Source organism: Camelus bactrianus, chromosome 16 (genome assembly GCF_048773025.1).
Source record: "Camelus bactrianus isolate YW-2024 breed Bactrian camel chromosome 16, ASM4877302v1, whole genome shotgun sequence".
NCBI classification, from domain to species: Eukaryota; Metazoa; Chordata; class Mammalia; order Artiodactyla; family Camelidae; genus Camelus; species Camelus bactrianus.
Window position 1 is genome coordinate 47,543,767 of NC_133554.1, and position 23,662 is coordinate 47,567,428.

At 41.2% G+C, this 23,662-nt stretch overlaps 1 protein-coding gene across 1 annotated transcript; it reads right to left on the reverse strand.

The window, feature by feature from the left end:
* Positions 1 to 12,661: 12,661 nt before the first annotated feature.
* On the reverse strand, positions 12,662 to 21,421 carry KPNA2 (karyopherin subunit alpha 2). Its single transcript, XM_010948667.3, has 11 exons — positions 21,266 to 21,421; positions 19,857 to 19,954; positions 19,567 to 19,704; positions 17,842 to 17,930; positions 16,731 to 16,999; positions 16,270 to 16,364; positions 15,910 to 16,173; positions 15,497 to 15,730; positions 15,073 to 15,255; positions 13,806 to 13,955; positions 12,662 to 13,010 (listed from the first exon to the last, which is right to left on the reverse strand). Exons 2-11 carry the CDS (start codon positions 19,929 to 19,931, stop codon positions 12,918 to 12,920), a joined length of 1,590 nt encoding a protein of 529 aa, XP_010946969.2. The 5' UTR covers positions 19,932 to 19,954; positions 21,266 to 21,421; the 3' UTR covers positions 12,662 to 12,917.
* Between the last annotated feature and the right edge of the window lie 2,241 nt (positions 21,422 to 23,662).

A 23,662-nucleotide genomic window follows, 5' to 3' on the forward strand; every position in this document is an offset into this window, starting at 1 on the left:
AAAGGCTAAGAAGAAAGCTTGTCACACTTGAGAGCGAAATGGAACAAGTTACACAGCATTTGCATGACAAGAAAGAGCTAGACGGGTAACACTGTAGGGGGCCAGGGTTTCTCTGAAGCCTCTGTGGAACTCTGTTTCACGATTAGAATGAGATGTGATTGTAGGTGAAGATTAGGGACAGGCCTTTTGAGTAACTGGAGATTTGGGAGTTAAACCGTTTTGCACAGCCTTAAATATATTGTGCTCTCAAAAAATAAAAATCTGTCTATTCAGTTATCTATCTGAAATCTGTCCCCCTCCCTCCTTAAACTTCTGCTTTTTATAAACTAACACTAATTGAGAGCTTCCTTGTTGAGCTGATTATTCACCCTTGAAACATCCCTCGGAGTTTGATACTAGTTTCATCCCCATTTTGCTGAGTTGGAGAGTGAGGCACAGAGCTGTTGAGTAACTTTTGGGAGGTCACACAGCTATGCGGTGCCAGAGTCAGAATTCAAACGCAAATCTGTCTGATTCCAGAGCCCACACTACTCACCACTAGGCTCTACTGCCTCCCTGTGGTGGTTTTCCAGTCAGGAGAAAGCCACCAGCTTTCATAAATACCTCCACCCTGAATAATACACAGAACTCAGTGTCCCCCCATGTTGCTTTTCATAGCAAACGCCACACCTTGTGTTTACATTTTCAACATGCATAAAATATTCACCCACCAGGAGAAAAAAAAATACATTGGTTTGAGGCTTTTTTAAACCAATAACTTCCACTTTCTCTGACTCTAGACATCATAAGGAAAGCATTTTCTTCTCACCTTCCTATGTGAAACCAAAAGAATTCACTCACTGTCAACTCTTGAAAGCCATTTAGAAGCCCTGCGGTTGAGTCTAGTGAGAGGAATCTGATGGTTGATGGCCCAGTCTGGGGGGAAATCATTTTGACAACTAGATCTGGAAGGCTGGGGGAGGTTCAAAGTTTTAGAAACATCTTTGTTCCTCCTACTGGTGTTTCGGAATCCTCAGGTGGCAGGGAGGCAGGTACAGGTTTATTTTCTTCCTGATAAAACTTTTGAAGTTTAAAGCAAAAGTCTTTGGCCTCACAGGCTGGTTTTATGCTGTGGTGGGTGAGGCCTGGGATGGCGGGGGAGGAAGGTCCTGGTGGGTGGGATGGGTTTGATGTATCTGGTGTGAATAGAAGCAAATATGGCTCCTTTAATTAGCAGGTTAGAATAGAGCTGATGGGGTCCGGGTAGGGTGGATTGAATTAAGACTTAATTGGATATTTGGTTCCTTACTATTTACCAAGTAATGTGGAGGGTGACCAGAAAACAGCCCAAGACATATAACAGTGAAAACTCTAATTCAAAAAGATACATGCACCCCAATATTCATAACAGCACTATTTACAACAGCCAAGACATGGAAGCAACCTAAATGTCTATCAACAGATGACTGGATAAAGAAGATGTGGTATATATCTACAATGGAGTACTACTCAGCCATAAAAAAAGAATGAAGTAATTCCACTTGCAGCAACATGGATGGACCTAGAGATTATCATACTAAGTGAAGTAAGTCAGACAGAGAAAGACAAATACCATATGATATCACTTATATGTGGAATCTAAAAAAAAATGATACAAATGAACTTATTTACAAAACAGAAACAGACTCACAGACATAGGAAACAAATTTATGGTTACCAAAGGGGAAGAGGGGGAGAGAGGGATAAATTAGGAGTTTGGGATTAGCAGATACAAACTACTATATACAAAATAGATAAACAACAAGGTCCTCCTGTACAGCACAGGGAACTATAGTCAATATCTTAACCTATAATGAAAAAGAATCTATATATATAACTGAATCGCAATGCTGTACATCAGAAGCTAACACATTGTAAATCAATAAACATCATAAAAAATACCACTAGTGAAAATGCTATTTGTTAATAAAAACTAGCCAGAGAAAAGGGTGCAGAAGAGAGTAGGGAACATGATCCATGGATGGGAACCTGAGGTCCAGAGCAAGTGTTAGGACAAGGGAGGAACTTGCAAGTAAGTGAAATAAAATATGGATGGAGATAATTAAATGGATGCGGGTACTGTGTTTCCTTTATCTTTTCCAAACGTTTCTGCCTCTGAATCAAAGCTTCCAGTGTGATGTTGGCTGAGAACTTGTGGACATCCTGGATGGCCAAGCCCATGGCCACCGATGACAATGGCTGAACATGGACTCTGTGCCCGGCCCTGTACTAGTCATTTTACCTGCATTAAGCCGTTTAACCCTGACAACACCACCAAGAGGTGGGGACCTTTTTCCACAATAACAGATGAGGAGGCTGAGTTATAAACAAAGAAATTAGGTAGCTTATCCAAGGTCACAGCTAATGAGTGGCCACCCAGGGCCCCAGGCTGACCCTTGCAGCCTCTACTCCAAACACTCCCAGGACTGGGAATTTCTTCTTCAAGAACAAAGAAGGTAGACTGAAAACCAGGGTCCAGTCCCAGTGGTGGTTTCATTTAGCTCTGCAACCTGGGACATACCATTCCTTTTCTCTGTGCCTCAGTTTACCCTTTTGAGAAGGAGGATGTGGAATTATTTGGTCTCTTCTGTCCCTTGCAGATCTGATTCCATGACTAAGATGTGCTTTCTCTTCATTACTCCCAAAATCTTTATTAAAATTGGCTGTCCCAGGGTTTCTGAGTTTTCATTGGTACCATCACGAAGGCAATTTGTACCCATCTACTGGGGAAATTCGTGTATGTATGTGTGTGTGCACACATCAGTTTGTGAATGATTGTTTTGTGCATGTCACGTGCCAGCCACTGTTCTAGGTGCTGTGGTGAGTACACACAAGGTAAAACCCTGTACACGCAGCTGTCCGAGTCCTCTCCTTCCTGGACACACTGCTAAGCTATACTTCCTAGCCTCCTGGGAAGTTAGATGAGACATGTAACAGTTCCAACCAGTGAAATGTGGGCAGAAGTGATGTGTGTGATTCCCAGGAGGCCTGGTCCTTGAGAATACACCTGTGGTCATCCATACTCTGTCTTCCCTGTTTGCTTGGTCAGATGCTGACCTCCTAGAAAATGATGAAGCCAGTGGATGGAAGAAACCTGAGTCCCTGAATGAGTGTGTAGAACTGAGCCCCACCCCGCCCCCAGCACGCACACAGCAACCTATGTCAGAACATGATGTGAATAATAACTAATCCTTTTTGTGTTAAGCTGCTGAGATTTTAGAGTTGTTTGGCCTATAAGCAAGGCTTTGGGGGGGAATAAAATTACTGTAAAATGAAACAAAGTAAAGAGATAGTGATTGGGGAAAGGGGTCATGGAAAGCTTTAGGAAGAGTAGCATTTCAGGCAAAACCTAATGCTGAGAAGGAACGAGTCATATGGAGATAGGTGGGGAGACTACTGCAGGAAGAGGGAACAGCATAAGCAAAGGCCCTGTGGCAGCAACCAGGTTAGGGTTTGAGGACTACAAGGGAGGCCACTATAGCTGGAGGACAACGAGCTTGGGAAAGTATGAGAGATGAGGTCAGAGACGTGGGCACCAGACAGGAGCCAGCTCCCGGAAGGCCTTGCAGGCTACGGTGAGTTTTATTCTAAGTGTGACGCGAAGCCATCGGAAAGTATGAAACAGAGGAGTCACAGGATGTGATTTGTGTTTTAAAAAGATCCCTCCCTCTTTGGCTGAAGTCAGATTAGTGATTACTTCTGGCAGCTGGGGGTGGGGACTGGGGGCTAGGATTGCGGAGGGGAGGGACGGGGAGGGGGGATGATTAGTAGGTGACTGACTGGAGAGAGACCTGAAGGAACCTTCTGGGGTCCCGAAAATGTTCTACATCTTGATCTGGATGGTGGGTTACCTGGGTGTGTACATAGGTAAAAATGCGTTGAGCTACACGTTTAAGATTAGAGCATTTTACACACAGTATGGTGTGTATATTTACCTCAATAAAGTCAAGACAAATGAAAAGCAGGAATCTAGGAGAAGTTGTTGATAGAATGTGCAAGGTTCACCAGAAAACAAGCCCGACTGGCTGCTGTGAGAGGACACCCCCTCCCCACCCCCCCACCCCGCATCTACCTCCAGGTGGCAGTGATCGGAGGGAGAAGAAAGGGAGGCCCATCCTTTTCATCATCACCAGCTTTAGTTTTACCTTCTAAAGGCAAGTTGGTTTCACATTCTTCTTTCTCCCAGATCCTTCTAGAGAGACAGAGTCACTGCCTCTACTTTCCACATCCTGATCCCTTCTGTCCCCTACCGCCACCCGCTGCCCTGCCTCCTCACTGCGTCCTGGAACACAGCATCGCTCATCCAGGAGGCTGGGTCAGGAAAGGTGACCGTTGACTCAACCTCAACTTTTGCCAGGTGCCTCAATAATCTCTTTAATGTAATGTTTTTCCCAGTCAAGGCTCCATCCCAGATCATGGACTGCATTTACTTGCTGTTAGGGGTTGAATTGTTACCCACCCAAAAAAAAAAAATATGTTGATGTTCTAATCCCCTAGTACCTTAGAATGTGACTTTATTTGGAAAAAAGGTCTTTACAGAAGTAATCAAGTTAAAATGAGGTCATTAGAGGGGGCACTAATCCAACATGAATGGAGTTCGTATAGATAGGGAAATTCAGACACAGAGACAGACACGCACGGAGGGAATATGATGCGAAGAGACGCGGGGAGAGGACAGCCTTCTACAAGCCAAGGACACAGACCTATACAGATCTTTTCCTCACAGCCTCAGAAGTAACCAACCCTGCCAAACACCTTGACCTCAGACTTATGGCCAGCATTGAGACAATAAGCCCCCTGGTTCATGGTGTTTCGTTTCAGCAGGCGTAGGAAACTAGGACAGTTGTCAGGCCACTTAGGTCAAACTTCTGACTCAATTAACAAAGTGCAGATGAACCACCGTGGGCCCTGAAGTGGCAGAACAGCCCCTTCGGGGAAAGAGCTCCTTTTCTTGGGAACGATAGGCTGCCTGGCTTTTGGAGCAAGTTTCTGGGCATCCACAGCACACATCCCAAGAGGTCTGGGTGGACTTAAATGTCCGCCGGGGGCATTGAGTGGGTCAGTGCCCAGTGTGGGGCCCTGGGTGGACCCAGGCTGCCATGGTCAGCAGGGTGGAGGGGACACCTCCCCCAACAAGGAACAAGGTAGACACAGCTTGGTGGGGGCAGCAGCAGGGGCAGGCCAGAGGGGGTGGCTGAGAGGAGACGGGGACCCTATGGGGTGCCCAGGTGGCTCTCTGGATGAGGTGGAGGTTTCCCAGATTTTCCCCATGAAGGAAGTTTTTAAGTTTGTAAAAAGAAAGATTGACATTGAATTCCCTGGTCTCTGTCTATTGGGTGAATTTCCCTGTGGTTACCTCTTGCTGACGCCTGGACAAACAGTGACAGTCTGGGGGCTCCCTGGCAGCTGGGCCTTGAGGAGGGAGAAAATAAATAGCTGCTTGCTGAATAGGCCTGGTCAGAAAAACAGAATGCCTCAGTCTATTCACTGCAGGAAAACCAGGGCTTTGAGCTCTGGGGCCAAGCAGGAACCGTGCAGAAAGTGGTTCCTCTTCCAGAAAGATCGCTCACAAGATGCACAATGCACCTGATGTGAATGCACAATGAACCTAGATGCAGTGAGAAGTGTGTCTTCAACACCCCACGGCTTGAAAGATTTGTCATCACTGCCAGGGCTGAGCCCAGGAACCCAGGGTGCTCTTAGGAGCTTAGATCCTAGATCTGAATGGGCTGAAAGGTCATCAATGTAAGATTTGGGGCTAAGAGAGAAAGGACAGAAGCCACCACTGAGTCACTTTGAACCTTTGGACCTCAGCACTATTGACATTTTGGACAAGATCACTCTCTATTGTGTGTGTGGGGGGGTCTGTTCTGTGCATTATAATATGTTCAGCAGGATCCCTGACCTCTACCCACTTAGATGCCAACAGCACCCCTCTCCCCAAGATGTGACAACCCTAAATGTCTCCAGACTGTCAGATGTCCCTGTGGAGACTGCAAAATCACCTTCAATTGAGAACCATTGCTTTAGATTAAAAAAAAAAAATTAATCTTGTGCTCTACACTGGAATTTGACACAATATTGTAAAATGGTTATAAATCAATAAAAACTTTAAAAAAATTAACCTTAGACATGTTAAATTCTGTTGCAATTACCTGAAAGCTCACTCAAAAGTCTAAATGACCCAATTTAAACCCCAGTATCCAAAGCGCACTGAATGCAGCAAAAAGCAAATCAAGGAGGCAATTAATTATGTGCCGCCTAGCTTGCTTCTTCCTTGTAGTTTCAATTGCATTAGGCTGTCAGCTTCCTTTCCTCTCCACTGTTTGAATTGTGTTGCTGTGCAGGGCAAAAACAGCCGCTGGTCCACCTCAGAGCTGGCTGCATTTCAGCAACGGCTGGGAGGGCTCTCATGGGGCTTTCCAAGCTTAATTAGTTCATATTTGTAAAGTTCCTTAGGAAGCTCAGGCCAGGATGCTATGGGAAGTCCAAGTTACTAGGATTCTCGCCACACTCTTTAAAAGAACATTCCCGCCTAAAAAGGCTGGGAGAGCCAGAAAAGAGCTCATAGGAGCGTGTGTGTGAATAGGGAAGGAGTCCTTGGGAAGCACATTTGAGACCGTAAAGAAAGAGTAATACTTTCCAACTTTCTGGCCCTCCTCCTATTCTCTGGAGCAGGAAATTATTTAAAGCATTTCCTGAACAGCTGAAGTATGTTAGAAACCTGCTAGCATTCTCTGCATTATCTCCAGGAAATAGACGCTGGAGAATTTCTTTGCAACGAGAAACTGGGCTCTGTTGCTCATTTCCACCTGAATGGGGTGGATGTTCTCATTCTGGGAACTGGAGATGACAATCTTCTTAGGTCACTTTGATGTCATACTCAGTGTCCTAAAGAACATACCCTCGAAGATAACTCTCTTTGTGTGTGTGTGTGTGTGTGTGTGTGTGTTTAGAGAGAGAGACAGACACTTTCTTTGCCAGGTAATTTAGCAATGTCAGTAATAGCTTTCTAGTTATCTAGTTATCCTTACTTAATCTCCGGGTGGGGTAAGAATGAGGTCAACCTTTTCTGTTTCAGGCCGAATTCTAGAACGTGCAACAAAAGGAAACAGATCAGCCCCAACCCACCTCTAGAGATTTGCACTCTCCAAGGCCTGAGCCCATAAATCTCTCAGGGTGGGGGTCCGCAGGCATCCAAGTTTAAACCTCCCAAGCCAGTCTATGTGGGGCTGTTGGTGGGGTCATGGGGCGGAGAGCCATCTGGGAGCCAGCTGTGACTTTGGCTAGCAAATTCCCCCAGCCTCCTAGGAGAAGGGCAAGCACAATTACCACAGCAGAAATACCAGGGGGAGATGGCAGTTGTTATCCCCAAAGCAAAGAAGGAGGCCTGCAAAGAGAGCCAATTCCCAAAGAGAATGACAGATCGGGTTATGCTGGTGAAGGCCAGGCAAGTTCCCTGCTTCCCAGTAACAGTTCGGAACCATTTCCCAGGCGGCGGCGGCCGGGGAAGCGTGCGATTTGCCTCTCAGAGGCCTGGCTGTCGGCAGGAGGCTGGGGAGCCAAACAGTACAGTTACCGCCCACCCTCTGGGGCCTGCAGGGAAGCTGAACTGCAGGCCAAAGAGAGAAATACAAACCCCTGCCCTCTTCTCTTTCCCGGGACTAAGGCACCGCATTCCTCCTGAGCTTCATCATGCTTTTGGAATGAATGTCCACCAAATGCCATCTTTCAGGGACAGCATTTCAAACTCCTGTTCAAGTTGAGTCCTTCAGTCAAACTGCAGCTAAAGCCTCGGCCTGAGATCTTAAACCACTGCATGAAGCAGGCTCAGATGGTGACATTGAGAAACAAGGCACGCCTCAAATGTGTAGGAAATAAATTGCGAAGATCTACAGCTCAAGTTTGTAGTATTTTGAAGGCAGCTACACCTTTGAGAACCGAACTTTCTAACGAAAAATTTCTAGCTATACAAACTACTATGTATAACATACATGAGCTACAAGGATACATTGTACAGCACAGGGAATGTGGCCAATACTTTATAATAACTATAAATGGAGTACAATCTATAAAAATCTTGAAGTACTATTGTGCAATTAGTTGTACATCTGAAACTAATACTGTAAATCAACTCTACCTCAATAAAAATATTCGGTACTATTAATATGTTTAATCATGTATGTGTAACTACTAAGTAAATGTCTTGTGGTTATAATTCTTTTTCTTGTATTCATTTTTAATGAAATTAAAAATAACTTCAAAAAAAGAATTTCCATTTATGAAAAAATATACAATCCAATGGTGGGATGTTAGGCTATTTTAATCTTTGTGGTGTTGTGTTTTTAAAATTTTCCAAAATAAGGATTACTTCTGGAATTAGGAAAAGTTATTTTACTAAGTTACCAAAAAGAAAGAAAAGATGTAACTTTTGTATTCACTAACCTAATGTTTCCTCAAGAGTGACAGAGACATTGGTTGAAAGGACGAGCAGAAAACAGAGAGTGGGGATAGTCCCTGGTCACCTGAAACTTTGGTCTAAGCCAGTCTACAAAGGTCTCATTTCTACATGTATTTCCACATTTCTCCTATAGTCCAACAGTTTTGCTAAAAAAAAAAAAAAAAAAAAAAGTATCTTTTGTAGCTACAATCAGAACAGCCTTCTGATATTTCTGTATTTATATTGTACTTTGACTTTGCATTCACTTTGAGTTAATTCAGTTTTCTGATTCATCCAATCCTTCCTCAAATTCCCTTGTTTTTATGGCTAAGCTTCCAGTATCTCTACCTGAACCTGCTCAAGTTCTAGACATTTAAGAGCAGAAAATATAGCTGTTTTGCTGTCTCTTGGTGAAAGTTTTGCTCACTTGAGGAACTTCATGTCACTTGTAAGGAAAGGCTGATCTGTTGTCTATACTGACAAGCTTCCAAGCAAATCCTCACCAAGTTGGCTGGCTCGGATGGGGCTGTTCTCATGGCCAGTGAGAAGGTAGATGAGGAGGTGCCCCCAAATAAACTGTCCAATAGAATTAAGAGAAAGGGGAATGGTGGGCACAGGAAGAGAACTCAGAGACCTCACTGGGTTTAGCTGCAAAGGCCATCCCTGAAAAAACTGGTGGACCTTGGCCAGTTCCACTGTTCAGAAAGCTCTGGCAAGCCTGTAAAAGGCCTAACGGCTGACAGAACATCTAACTTTGGGTAGAATCCTACCATTGAGGATAGAAGCAATCCACATGGTGTCTCAAAATGATGAGTATCTGTGATTGACAAGGAAAAAAAGGAGAGTAATAATACTCTTAACCTAGGAGGTAAAATATATCAAAATTGATGTCTGTGGAAGAACTAAAAGAAAGCTTTGCTGTTAAAATGTTTAGGAATAAACTGACCTGTGGCTGGAATACTTGTCTAGGCTATTAATACTGTATAGCAGTTAGTATCTGTAGAGTGCTTATGTCACACCAGGGATTGTGGTCCTCTAACAGACCAAAAGTCACCTGCTAAAAATACAGTAGAGGCAGTATTGGAAAACTCAAGCTGATTTGACTCCTGGCTACTAGTCCATTCTACTGCACCACCTCCCAGAACTAGGATAGGAAAAGACCATTCTGATTGTGAAAAACCTGGGAGGAATGCACGAACTGATCAATTTAAGAGGGTTTGGTGTGTGCAACTCCTACACAGTGTTATGAAACTGTCCCAAATATTTAGGAGGAGCTGGGCATTTATAGACACCAGAATTATGCTTTCAAACTATGCCAACAACATGCCATTTAACTTACAAATGCTCAAAATTAAATTGCTCTTCTGCCCTCAAAAAACCCCACTTGATAGCTTGAGTGTTTTTTATCATCTTTATTAGCTGGAGTTATGAAACTTAAATCAGTGATGTTGCTGAAACACTTTTCACGAATGCTTTCCTTTGGGGGAGGGGAGCACCACTGCATGATTTGGCCAGGTCTTGTTAATCACAAATTAGGTCAACAGCCGAATCTCAAAAGAAAGCACCATTAATGACATATTTCAAGGGCTTTCCAAAATCAGCCAGCTGGGTTTTGGCAAGCTTCAGCAAGGGTGGAGGGAGGTAAGAAGCCGCCAGCTACACTTCCCTTAACAGCTTTCTGAAAGTGAGGTCCTGTGGCTCACGAGGTTTCTAACTGCCCATACAAACAACACTGAAGATGCTGCTTCTACTGCTATTTAGAATGGAAAGGAACATGCCACTTTAGTGAGAATAATTTTGGCTTTAATTGAATTGATTCCGGGAAGCTCAAAAAAAAAAAAAAAAAAAAAAGAGCAATTTACAGGGCCAAATGCTGAAGCAAAAATCCTATTTAACAATGAGGATTTACTGTAACAAGAAATTTATCTAGAATTTTTTTCAGTGATGATACAGCCACAGAAAGGTTGAGGATGAGGGGGGGAAAAATCAAGCAACCTTAAGAAATGGAATATTTATTTCCTTCCTTGTTCTAAAAATAGTCAAGTAGCTTGATAGGATTTGAAGCCAAGTTACAAGGTAACGATTTACAATCAATATTTTGTGAAATGTTTAACACTGATGTTTGATCTTTTAATAACTTTTTAAAGATTTTTCAACAAGCAAAGTGTCAGCAGTTTTGATATTTGACTCATAAAACTAATACAAAAGTAAGTTATAGGGAAATAAATTATTAAAGTCTTAGATGAGACTCAAAACCGTTAGGAGCTAAATAATGTAGCTCATTAATAAAACCAGTTTAAACATTATTACTGTGAAAGAGGAAAGAGTTGGTGGCTATATAGCATTTTATCATAACTTTATGAAATCAAGCTGAAAATAAAAATTCATTCTCAAAGATCTAAGATTTTAAGTTAAGTTCAGTAACAACAAACAAGCCTCTCATTTGGATTTTAACTCCAAGGAAACCAGTATGTTAAGAATTTTATCTAAAACAAAACCAAAACCCACCAAAAAAAAAAAACCCAAAACAAAAAATTTTATCCAAAATATGAAAATGTATTTTTGGAATTCAGCTGTCTTCGGTCCATTACTTCACTGAGTCATGCATTTACACTAACAAATCCAGACCACATCCTTTCATCAGTGTGTATTACCCTAGTTACTTTAAAGCCATTAAATCTCTACCTACCTTAATGCAAAAACCTAGGATTCCAGGTTTACTTCCACATTCTCTTTCCAAGTTAAAGACTTTTGGATCCAGCAACCAACAAGGGACTTGTGTTGGGGAAAAGGTGGAGAAAAGGGGAGTGGAGCCAAGAGGTAAACAGGGAAGGGAGGACAGGCTGCAGAGCGGCAGTCTGGTTACTTGTCTCCTCCTTCCCCTTTATGGAATGAAGCCTTTATACAGAGAAAGCTGAGAAAATGACCAGGGCTCCAAACAAGATGCCCAACACTTAGGAGAAACATCTGTAACAGGTTTTGTGTTCCCCACGAGGAACTTGGCTTCAGGAGGTTAACAAGACAAGCCTTATTTGTGGAGAGAACTTCCAAGAGCCTGCTATCTGCAAATGGCAAATGTATTATATATCAATGAACTGGGGGGAGAATGTCCTCTGTACCCTTTGAAAGAAGGTAAAAGGAAATCCATTACACTATACAACTGACTTTAAGAACTATCTAGTTTTACTGAACACAGTAGCTCTTAAAGGTCATAAATCACTTTCAACTTGAATCTTCCCCCCAAATCTCCACCTCTGCCACCAAAGCTTTACCTTCTGTGGGGAAAAAAAGGCAGGCAGAGGTCAGATTTCAGTGGTGGAGACTTGGCTCATCACTTTTCCACTTGTCCAAAAAGCAGAAACTGACAGTAGTACTTTGCAGACACATTTCGTTTTTCCTAAGACTTGCGGGGTACTGTAGTTAACACCCAACATGCTCCCCACCACTTCCTATTCTAACAGCATAGCTACTCCTCAGAGTAGTGGCTTTCACAGCCCAAACTGCAAAGATGGAGCACTTGGGGGTTAATTAAAAGATATAACACTCTGGTCCCCCCCACCCCTTACTAATTAAACAGAACTACCGGGCAAACTTTCCCAGGTGATGTCAACCTGCTGCCTTGAAACCACTTTCAGCCTTGAAGTTTGGGAGGAATGAATTCCACTTGCAGCTCCAGGAGAAATTTATGATTAAATTTTTATCCCATCGCCCTTGCCAGTAAGACTTACAGATACTGGCTTATGGGAATTTTACTTGTTCTTTGGTGAAAACTTCTGAAATTTCTTTAACTGGTATAAAATAGATATGAAGTTTGAAAGTGCCAACGGCCATTATTACCAAACAAGAGTGGAAGCAGCCTAGAGCAAAGCCAGAACTCAGAAGTGGGCAAGGGGGGAGATGCATGTTTAGCATGCATGAGGTCATGGGTTCCATCCCCAGTACCTCCGTTAAATAAAAAAATAATAATAAATAAGTAAACCTAATTACCCACCCCCACAAAACAAACAAACAAAAACAAAAAAAGCAGGCAGGAAGTTGTCAACCCTGTATCCTTGAGGACATGACAAACCTTACATCAAGCAATGTCTGCAACCAGAACCACAGGCCTGGTTAGTCACACTGATTCAGTTTAGTTCCTCTTAATTAGCAACCTTTACGAGCTAATTAGATTAGATTAGAAAGCAACACATAGGCACAGTAAAGTGAAGAAAAGGGTGGAATTTAATCTTTATTTACAGGACACTGCAAGATATGAAGTTCCACACAGAAATTAGAAACCCATTGACAGGAGAAGCTTCATACAGTATATACAGTTTGGAACTGTTCAAGTATAGTTTTGTTGTAAAAAGTGCTACAGTAACAAACCACATTTAAAAAGAGTTCTTATTAGAGAAACAGTAAGACAAACTTATACCAAACACAGTACACAACAAACAACTTTACGCCTCAGCTGTACAATCTAAAAGTCAAAGGTCCCAGCAGTGCCATCCTGAACTTGGAATGTATAGACTTCAGAGGTAGTTTCTGGCACAACATTTTGATCTTCCTCTTCCTGGAAGTATTCAAAAACAAAACAATATAATCCCACAAATATGGCACATTTCTAGGTATCTTTATTTACTCTTTTTTTCTTTTCCCCTCAATTTATTTAAGCTAAAAACAAAAACAAAAAAACAGTTTACCCATTTCTCCCATCCCTCCACCTCTGGCAACCAAAAATCTGTTCTCTTTATCAATGAGCTTGTGTGTATTTTAACATTCCACACATTACAGAAATCAGTGTTTGTCTTACTCTGACTTATTTCACTTAGCACAATACTACGTATTCTCTCTTAAGGTCTTTTTGCATACTTCCTGAACCACATTTCAATATCTGAAATAATGGAAGGAGGGCTGATGAAACTTGCCAATTCATGAGTGTCTGAAAGGGGACGGTTAGGTTCTGAATGGGTTAAGAAATGCTAATTCAGTAACAGAAAAACAGATTTTCTTAACCTGTCACTTTTCAGGAGGCAAGAGGAAAACTGCTCACTAGACCAGAGGATGTTCACAGGATTGGTCCACTTCTCCAACTCCTACACAAACTTACTCTCAAGATATTCTAAGATTCCTAAGGCAATTCATTTGAAAGTAAATTGGTGACTTTTAATATCTTAAGTTAAAAACATGGTATTATCATCCAGCCAAACACCAGAAGAGCAAGTATGTACATTATATTCTACACTATATTTTTGCTATATTTAACAAGGATACACAGTTCATTAAAAAAAAATGTAAGGAAAAAATCTTACGGGCTTGACCTTAAATGTGTACTTTCCAAGTTCTTATTAACATTACCATTACTCACCTCTACAGAGAAATACTTCTCAATCAGACTTAATGAAGCTTTGTACACAGACTCATTTTCATGGTTTTGTAGAGCTTCAATTTTGTCCAAACCTCCACATTCTTCAATCATTATACTAAGTTTCTCAGTTTCACCTAATTTCTCAGCAGCCTAAAAAAAAATTTCAAGTTTACCTTCTGAATGTTGTTTTAAGAAGAGAACAATGTCTATGTTTAAGTATCAGTATATACCAGACAGAAATAAACACCTGGCAGTTCCTTCAACAACCTTGTTGAGAATAAACTATCTCCATTTTTATCTACATTTTACACTTTTTTGAAAATTCAAGGGAATCGTATCTGTACTTGTTTTAGCAACTACTTCTCTAGCTTTCGGCCACAGAGATCTTAGAATACATCTCCATCTTTTCTGTGCATCAAAATCACCTGGGCAACTTTAAAAATGACACTATATCCAAGTTCAATTGGTATGTAATGGGAACAGGAAACCACCATTTTGTACAAGCACTCCAGATAATCCCAAGGTATATGCAGTCCAGGTGGAAAACCACTGTCCAAGGCTAAAAATGGCCTATGGTGATGGTGCGTAAAAACAAATTTCCCTGACTGGATTATTTGCTGATATCAAGAACCTATTACGTATAAGAATGACACTGTGATGGGATTTTAAGTCCTCAATGTTTAGAAGATACATGAATATTTACAGATAAAATTATTATACTTGCTCCAAAATAAACTTTTAGGTAAAGGCGAGTAGAGAAAGAGGCCAAGTGTTGACAAATTATTTATGTGAGTGATGGATACACCAGGGATTATTATTCCAAATCCAACTTTGACATTTAACAATGTCCATAATCAGAAGTTTTAGGTTGTTGAGTAGGATCTACCTATCATTAAACACTGTGACATGTGCTAGCATGCTTGGATCCATCAGGAATGTAATCAGAAGAAAAATTTAATTAACTAGGTCATTCAAATTAAATTTCACCAAAACTCAGTATGAAATTGGGGAATTAAAGATTCTTGACAAAATAAATAGGTATGAATAATGTCCACTTGTGTACCTGACCTCAACTCAGGTCACATCATGCACTTCATCTATCTCCTTTCTCTCTCTTTTGATCCCTTGTCACATCTTTTATCACGAGTTTGGCTTTCTGATTCGGTGGCCCACTGAGTAAACTCAGCTGCACACCGCCCCCATCTACATAGTAAACCAACTATCATTGAGTCCAAATTCAAACAAAGGCCCCCTTGTTAAAACTCACCTGAAAGATATTTGAAATGGCATCCAGAATAACCAGAATAATCTTGGTATCTTTTGCAGTTAAGAGGTTCATCAATGGTTCTATTATGCCACAATGAACCAGGTATACGATCTGTTCAACTGTTCCACCGCTTGTATAATTGGTCACAGCCCATACAGCTTCCTTTTGCGTCTTAAAGTCTGCCTAGTTAACATAAGTAAACAGGTTTATTTCACAATGGTCATAAAGTAAGATTCTAAAAGTACTGTTTTTAGAAAAACAATGACTATAACTATCAACTGGTTCCATCCAACCTTAAGTAAAAGAGGCTACTGACTATTATTTAGCAAAGGACTCTAAGTAGAACCCAGCATTAGTACAGTTCTACCAAATGCCCATCCATAAACACTAACAACCCTTTTATTAAGTCCTAAGACTTCACTACCTTAGAGAGAACGCCAACAAGGAACGGGACTAATCCATGATTTACAACTTGCTGTATCTGGTCCTGGCGGCCAGCCGTGATGTTTGACATTGTCCACGTAGCTTCCTTCTGAATATTAGTTTTGGAGTTTGTCAGCAGACTGGGAAAGATGGCAAGTGCTCCCGCATCTATTACAACCTGAGTCTGCTCGTCTGTCCCAGTGACAATATTTCCAATGGCTCTTAGTGCAGGAGTCTGAAAAGGAAAAAAAATCTTGATGCCAGCAGTTATCTTTCCCAGCACTGCTCAAAACCTCTATACTCTACAAGTTCTGACAAGAGGCTCACTATGGCCTAAAACAGGCAATACGTTAATATTACTAGCAACTGAGTACATTCCTTATATTTTATTTTCTCATCTGAAAGTTAACTTACCACAATTGGCAGTTCAGAAGCTCCTAAAAGCTTCACAAGTTGGGGTACAACCCCTGTCTTCACAACCATTTCAATTCGTTCATTTGGACCATCAGTAAGGTAGGAAATGGCCCAGCAGGTATCTGCTAATACTTCCGGATCATCGTGATGCAGGAGACGAACTAAAGTAGGAAGAATCTGCTCAACAGCATCCAAGGGGGGTGCGGGATTTTTGTTGCGACAAAGGTTTGAAAGTGTCCAGGTAAGATTACGTAAGTAACCACACTGCGGGAAAAAGAAAAATGCAATGAAGTTCTGTTTTTTGAGGGGGTGGGGAAAATCAGAATCAATGAGTAACTTGACTTATGGTAAGTAACTTACTGCTAAAGATGACATATCAGGAACCGCAAGAAGAGCTAACAGCGGGTCAACTGCACCATACTTGATAACCAAGTCTCGAAACACTGATCCATCACCTTAAAAAATTAAAAAAGGCAAAGTTAATCACAACTACTTGTCCAGCACCATCAATTCCAGTGACTGGAAGCACCAGTTTCTTGACGCAAAGAAAACACTCAGAAATTTCGTAAATTAGATGCTACTTCCACCCCTTATAAGCACTGGAAGCAAGCAAGTTCAAAACCTAACACAGAAGTCACTATTGGGAACAGTTCTCAGAGCTTTCTGAGATGCTCTTCCTGGGTTATAAGCTTCAAATTTCACTCGAATAAAAATTTCCATTTCTTTCTTTAAAAAAAAAAATCACTGTTACTTATGACAAGGCATTTCTTTCACCCTCAGTATTAGAGACATTCAGTCAAAAGAATTTTAAACCCAAGTACCTGCAATGTTCCCTAGAGCCCACACAGCTTGTTCACTGATGTGAGCATGGGGCGATGCCAACAGAGAAATGAATGCTGGGATAGCACCGCCATCTACCACCGCCTTGGTCTGTTCTGATGTCCCGGAAGCAATGTTAGTGAGGGCCCAAGCAGATTCAAACTGAATGGGACTACAATCAGTTCTGCCCAAGAAGGACACAAATTTTGGAATCAAACCAGCCCGGATTATGTTGTCTATGGGGGGCTGCTTTTCCCTAGAAAGCAGTTTCCTACGGGTAAGCAAAAAGAGAAACAAAAGTTGAAGGTGATTACAAAACAAGTCTGTATGAAAAACAATTTAAAAGGCAATTCAAGAGTTTACAACTTTAGACAGTCTTTCACAGTAAAGCACTAAATGCCAAGATATTCTGGAATTTAGAGGACCTAAAGAGACTGGTTGCTACCACACATGGTGTCTTTTAACTACTTTCCCAAAACCGAAATATTGCTGTAATGTAGAACCCTTCTCTCTGCATCCCTGCAATAGTCAATTTAAGATCTTGTAACCTTTTAAAGACCCTGACATCCTGATGGCATTACAGTCTCATTGTTAATTTAATTTGCATTTTTCTGACTACTAGTGAGGCTAAACATGTTTTCCATGATGACTTGTCATTTGGATTTGCTTTTCCACACACTGTCAAGCTACAGAAAGTATTAATCCTTTCTATAATGGATGTCACAAATATATGTGTACAGTGGGAGACAGAAGTCTAAATATGCTTATTTCCTAAATGGAGAGACTGTTCTAAATGAATGTGCCAATTCCACTTACTAAATAAGTTCTTTCCCTGACACTGACCTGAAATGTCACTTTGAGAAAAACTTTATAATTTTCTTAAAAAGTACACCAAAAGGTTAACAGTGATTATCACTGGGAGGTAGGTGAAATCTGGGGCAATTATAGAAAATTTAGGTACTCCTAAGGGAAGATTCTAATGAAAATAGGCCTATGCTTGGCTTAACCTTTACTTTACCCATACCTCCTGCCGGTCTCTTTCCCAACAACACATCTAAAAAGATTTATTTTTTAGGTCACCCATTCATCCATGCTATAGTAGACAAGACTTACCTAGCAGCTTGAGTAGCTTGGAGCTGGCTTTCCAGATTGTTGCTATTTATACCTTTGACAATGTCATCAACAGACCAATTTACGGTGCCCTACAAAAACAGTGGAATTAATTTTGCAAATTATCATTTTTAAGATTAACTACAAACAATAAAACCGCTACTTGCCAATGTGAAGACATAGATTCTAAATTTACAATCAGTTACTAAAAGTTTAGCCCTACATTTAAATTTGTCTGTTAATTAAATGTTCATTATTTAATATGTAGAACAGCTCTCAAACTTGGTGTCATGATTCAATGGAGTCTCACCTAATGGAATATCCCAGCATTCTGTCACTAAAAAAAGTGGTTGTGAACAATTTTAAAAAATGAGAGCAGTGTGAAAGTTATTCCTACGTTGGTCTCAATCGCTTGTATTCAGATACGCTTTTAAAGAAAAAGAGATGGAGGGAGGAGGGTACAGCTCAGTGGTAGAGCACATGCCTAGCAAACACAAGGTCCTGGGTTCAATCCCCAGTATGTCCATGAAAAGTAAGTAAATAAATAAAAACCCAATTACCTCCTCCCCAAAACAAAAAAAAACAAATTTAAAAATTAAAAAAAAAAAAAAAGGAAAAAAAGATGGAGTTAAGAGAAAATGTGCTGGGAATTTTCATATCTAAGTTTGTTATCTATGCATTTTCACAATAGTGCTGCAGATATAAATATTACAGGTTGTGATCAGAGTAGGCTTGAGAACCATGCTATAGTTACTTCAACAAGACAGTGTCTCTCCCTAGGAGCTTACAACTTGACAAGGAAACAATAATAAATAGTGTGTGGCAATGGGAGAGGGTGGGGATGTATTTTGTTATACAGCATTTACTCTCCATTTTTGGGGCAGAATGGGGCACTGTAGTAATTTTGAGAAGGGAGCATTTTTCCTGCTAGGCTGACCAAAGAGTGCTACAGGAGAGGATGGGATTTGAGTATAAAACTCTAGAAATAGCACATAGGTGGTATTCCATGAAAAAAAAAAAAAAAAAAGTGGTATTCAATGAAAAAAAAAAAGAATAAAATGCAAAGTACTGAAGGAAAGCATAATGTGGGGGAAAAAGCAGGAAAGTGCCTAATATCTTTGAAAGATGAAAGCCATAAATTTGAAAATCTAAGATTAGTCTAATTTACAAAAAAAAAGTCTTCAAAGAATATGAATTTAAAACCATCAAAGTTTCTAAGATGCTTAAAGCAGTATTTTAGGAAAAGTTTTAGGCATATTAATATATATCAGAATGAAGGGAAAGATAAAATTAGGAGACTACTGAAAATATTTCAGGATGAAAAAGACCTAAATAAAGCTGGTGACAAGTACAAAAAAAAAAAAAAAAAAAAGAATACCACAAACACACACAAAAGATAGAATTTGGTTCTGTACATACTAACTTTCACTTAACACTGGAAAACACTGGAATGGCCAGGTCAAGGTACTGACAGTTTGGAAATACAGGGAAACTTAAAGGGAGATCAGAACTAAAGACAACCTTGGAATCAGCTTCAGTAGATTACAAAGGGTGGGCAGGAAAGAAGACAACCCACCAGAATTATTGACCAGGAAAAAAAAAAAAAAAAAAAGATCTTCATATCTAATAGTTAAAACCATAAAGCTAGGAATGTTATTTAAATTTCTAAGAAAAGCCCCAAATTGATTTTCTTCGTTTACTGTAATTCATCAACTAAGATATCCCTACCTGGTTGTTACGGTTTTCCTGCAGTGGAGAAGTAGCATCATCGGGAAAAGAGCTGACATTTCTCCTTTTCAGCATCTGGTCATCCTTCTTGGCTTTCCTCAGCTCCACATTAACTTCTATTCGGCGCCGTCTCATTTCCTTGAGAAATGATAACATATCATTTCACCTATTATATCAGTTTTTGTTGCCAACCTGAGAGTATTTTTTCGAATTCCCTCAAAGTTTTAGTCCTTTCCCAAATATCTTCCCATTAAAAACAATACCATAGGAAACCAACAGAAGGTACTCACTGTACTGTCTTTTCCCTTGTTCTTGAATCTGTTAAGGCGGGCAGCTGGTGAATTAGCATTCTCATTGGTGGACATGGTTATGAGACAAAGCGAGAAAGCTGAGGGAGAGAAAAAAACGTCTGTTTTATCATTTTGACTGGCAACAAGATGAGCAGTAATAGAAATACCACATACATACTGAATCCACATTTCTGTATCAGAGGAGGAACTTCGGTTTTCAGCATTATGAAAGTTTTGGCCAAGCGATTTCTGGCCTCGCCCCTCTGAAGGGTTAAGCCTCCTTGTAGCAGTGCTGTCCATCAGAAATGTAACACAAACTGCCTAAATTTAAATTTCCTAGTAGCCACATTTTTAAAAAAGCAGAAAGAAACAAATAAAATCAATTTCAATAATGTATTTTATTAGCCCAACACATCCTATATAGTCTCACTTCAGCACGTATTAGTATCCAAAATACTGAAATCTTTTACATTTTTTTATACTAATCCTGCGAAATCTTGCCTATAATTTAAGCTTACAGCCTAACTCAATTCAAACTAGCCACATGCGTGACTACCACATCGGACAGCGTCTCTAGGCCCTATACTGAATCCATAAATAGTTCACTGAAGACAGAGTACGGGAACTGAGATTACAGTTAAAATCTACGTCCTAGGGGCAATAAATTCAGGCCCTCTGGAGGCTCTATTGTCTTTGGCCAAAACAGGTATAGACTCCACGTTGGAAAAAAATTTTAAATCTGATTCAACATTACATTAGGGAGTCTTTCATAAAATCTCCTCTGAACACCGAAAACTCAGGACGCAGTTTTGCGTCTTCGGCATCTCGCACTTATTTTCATTTCCAGGGAATGCACTTTAAGTAGGCTGACATTAGTTGTGCTTCACTCAAGACTCAGGTACTTAAGGGCCATCTCCAAAAGACAAAAGTAAAAGTCCTCCTTACAAACGATTGTCTTTAATTCCATTATGTTCTTTAAAGAAACTGTGACAGCCAACCCAGGGCCTACGAGTTGAGAGAGAGCACTTCCAACTGCCACCTCCGTCTCCAGTCCCTTCCCCCCATTTCGGGGACGCAGCAGCGGGAACGCGCGGAGGAGGGGCCAGAGGCGCCGGGCCCTCTCGCGGGGCTTTAGCTCTCAGGCCTCACTCGGAATCTCCAGGCCGCGACGCGCAAAAGCAATCGCTGAGGTTTGCAGAGCCTCGGGCCCTAAAGCCCAAGTCCTCGCACCGCGAAACAGCTTTCTCGTCAACGGACGGCGCCCCCGAGGCCTTGTCAACGAGAGAAGCCAAAGCCAGGCCGGCCGGGCGTGTACCCCGGGCCTCCCCTCCCGCGCCCCCCCCCCAAGCCGAGCGCGGCCTGCGGGCCAGCCGTTACCGCTCGGGCTGGGCTGCGGCCTGAGTTCGTACCTCCACAGCCGGCTCAGGCTTCCACAGGAGGCAGTGCGGTGCGCACAAGCTGCGGGTGAGCTGCCCTAGAAACGTCCACCACGGTCAGCCAGAAGACGGTGTGGCTCGTGCAGCCGGCCGGCGCGATTTAAATTTCCCGGTGGCTCCGCATTCCGATTGGCTGGTTCGAGCCTACGCTGTGCGTCCATTGGTGGATTTGAAAAACACGTTGGGGGGGGTCAGAGGGCCCAGGGAAGAGAGGGTATCATCGCGAGATGAGGGAGCGGCCGGGCGATCCCAGAGCGCCTTGCAGTTCGGAATGGAAAGACTCCAGGTCCCGGCATGCAGCGCGAAGGGTCAGTTCCTAGCCCGCCTTGGCAGCAGCCTCGGCCTTTCTGCACAGGGTTTCCTTCTGAACGGTAGCTGGGCGTCTGCTTTAACCAAATACCACAGTTGATTCCCCACAGTTGATTGTCTTTAGAGACTTTGATATAGAAACGTATTGCTATGCATCTTTATCCCTGAAAGGACTCAGAAGAAACTTGATACGGGATTCTGGCCTTTAAGGAAGGGAGGGTAATTGTGTTGCATTTTTTAATTTTGTTTTTTTTTTTAACTTTCATCATAGAAGACTACATAGAAGGCACATATATGGTAACAAAAGGCTTATTATGCCTATTTCTCCAGTCTTATTTTTAAATAATTTCAAATACAGAACTGCAAACCTTTACCCATATTTTCCAAATGTTAACATTTTGCCACGTTTACTATTTCTACTTGTGTGTATAGATACATTGCTTTTACATACTACTTTTTGAACCATTTGAGAGTAAGTTTGAGAAATGATGTCCCTTTACCCCTAAATGTTTCAGCATGTATCTTGTAAGAATAAGGACATTCTGTTATATAACCACACCACAATCATCAAATTCAAGACAATTGAACTTTGGTGCGATTATTTATTATATGGCCCGTGTTCAAATTTTGTCAATTGTTCCAGTAATGATCTATGCTATATCTTATACATTTCCAAATAAAGTGTTGGCATTTTCTTGTATTTTTTTTAAAGGCATAAATGATGATTATCAGAATATCAGGATTATGGTCCAATTTGAGTTGTTTTGGGGGGGTTTATTTAATGTAATTTTTCTGTATTCTGAAAAGGGTATTTTTAAGAAAAGCTGTATTGGTTTACTTTTTTCTATAAATGAATTCAATGAACTTCGTCCCTTCCTGCAGGTATTTTTGCCAGCCTCACTCATTTTGTAGCAGCTGGGAGTCATAGGAGGTTGGGACTCATAGGAAGTTGACTCTACTCACATCTACCCAATGGGCATAATCCTGTACCCCCTAAATGCAAAAATGTGGAAGGAATCCACCTCTAAACCAGTCACAGCAAGGCATTCTCTTGGCTTTTGTGCATGGTTCAGGGACAGGCATGTGCCTTAAATCCATCCAGTCAGGAAGCCGACGTCTTTTGTTTGATGATTGGAGGTGGGAAAGCAGCCTCTGCTCTTCTGAACTGAGAGATGTGAGTCTTAGAAATGTGAAGACAATTGTAGAGAAACCATGAAAGCTCTGAACAACAGCCTGCTCCACCTCAGAAGACGGCAATTATATGAATACACTTCTTTTATTGTTTAAGCTAGTTAAATTTGGGTTTTCTTTGCTTGAAAATATTGAGTACAATATGCCAGAGGTATTCTAAGTGTTTACCTACATGAATACTTCTAATCTTCACAATGCTGTGAGGTAGTATTATTATCTGTTCCATTTCACAGAAGAGAAGGCTGGGTGGTTAAGTGACTTTTCCAGGTTCACACAGGCGTAAATGGCAGACATGTGATTCAGACTCGGGCCATCTGGTTCCAGGATCCACGCTCTCCACCTCTGTTCTGTGCTTGCACCTAAAAACAACCTGAAACAGAATTCTTTGCTATTGTAGTTTGAATGATGATTCAGGAGAGGGCCTTGTCTGGCCTTTGAACATTCCACCCCCAGACATAGGGATTGGTTTGGTGATGAAGATGTAACACAATGCAGTAAAATGTTTAAGGAGACCTTTGAGAGTGAGATATCCCCTCTCTTCCAGTGGATGGTGTGCTGTGATTTTGTGAGCCTGAGAATGCAGCTGCTCGGGAGAAGCAAACCTGAGTGTGCCCAAGTCTGAATAATCATAGTTTGTCTGTCAGTCATTCTTTCAAATCAAAACTGTGTTTCACGTAAAAAGCAGCTAGTTTAGCCTGCAACTCAAACATTGTACAAATGTTTCCTCAAGAGACAACCGTTATATTTTGGTACGTGGTAGAAATGATTTATACATAATTCCCATTTTGTCACACAAAATATTGAAAAGATGTGTACTCAAGGGTTCAGATTTAAATTAATAATTCTTATAGCATCATCATCTAGATGTTC

Bases quoted from the DNA above. Each gene is read 5' to 3' on its own strand.
- KPNA2 (XM_010948667.3), bottom strand. From the start codon at position 19,931: ATGTCCACCAATGAGAATGCTAATTCACCAGCTGCCCGCCTTAACAGA. The intron at 16,174-16,269 runs GTAAGTTACTTA...TTTTTCCCGCAG, and splicing joins CTGATATGTCATCTTTAGCA to TGTGGTTACTTACGTAATCT. The intron at 15,256-15,496 runs GTAGTGAAGTCT...TATGTTAACTAG, and splicing joins TTGTTGGCGTTCTCTCTAAG to GCAGACTTTAAGACGCAAAA.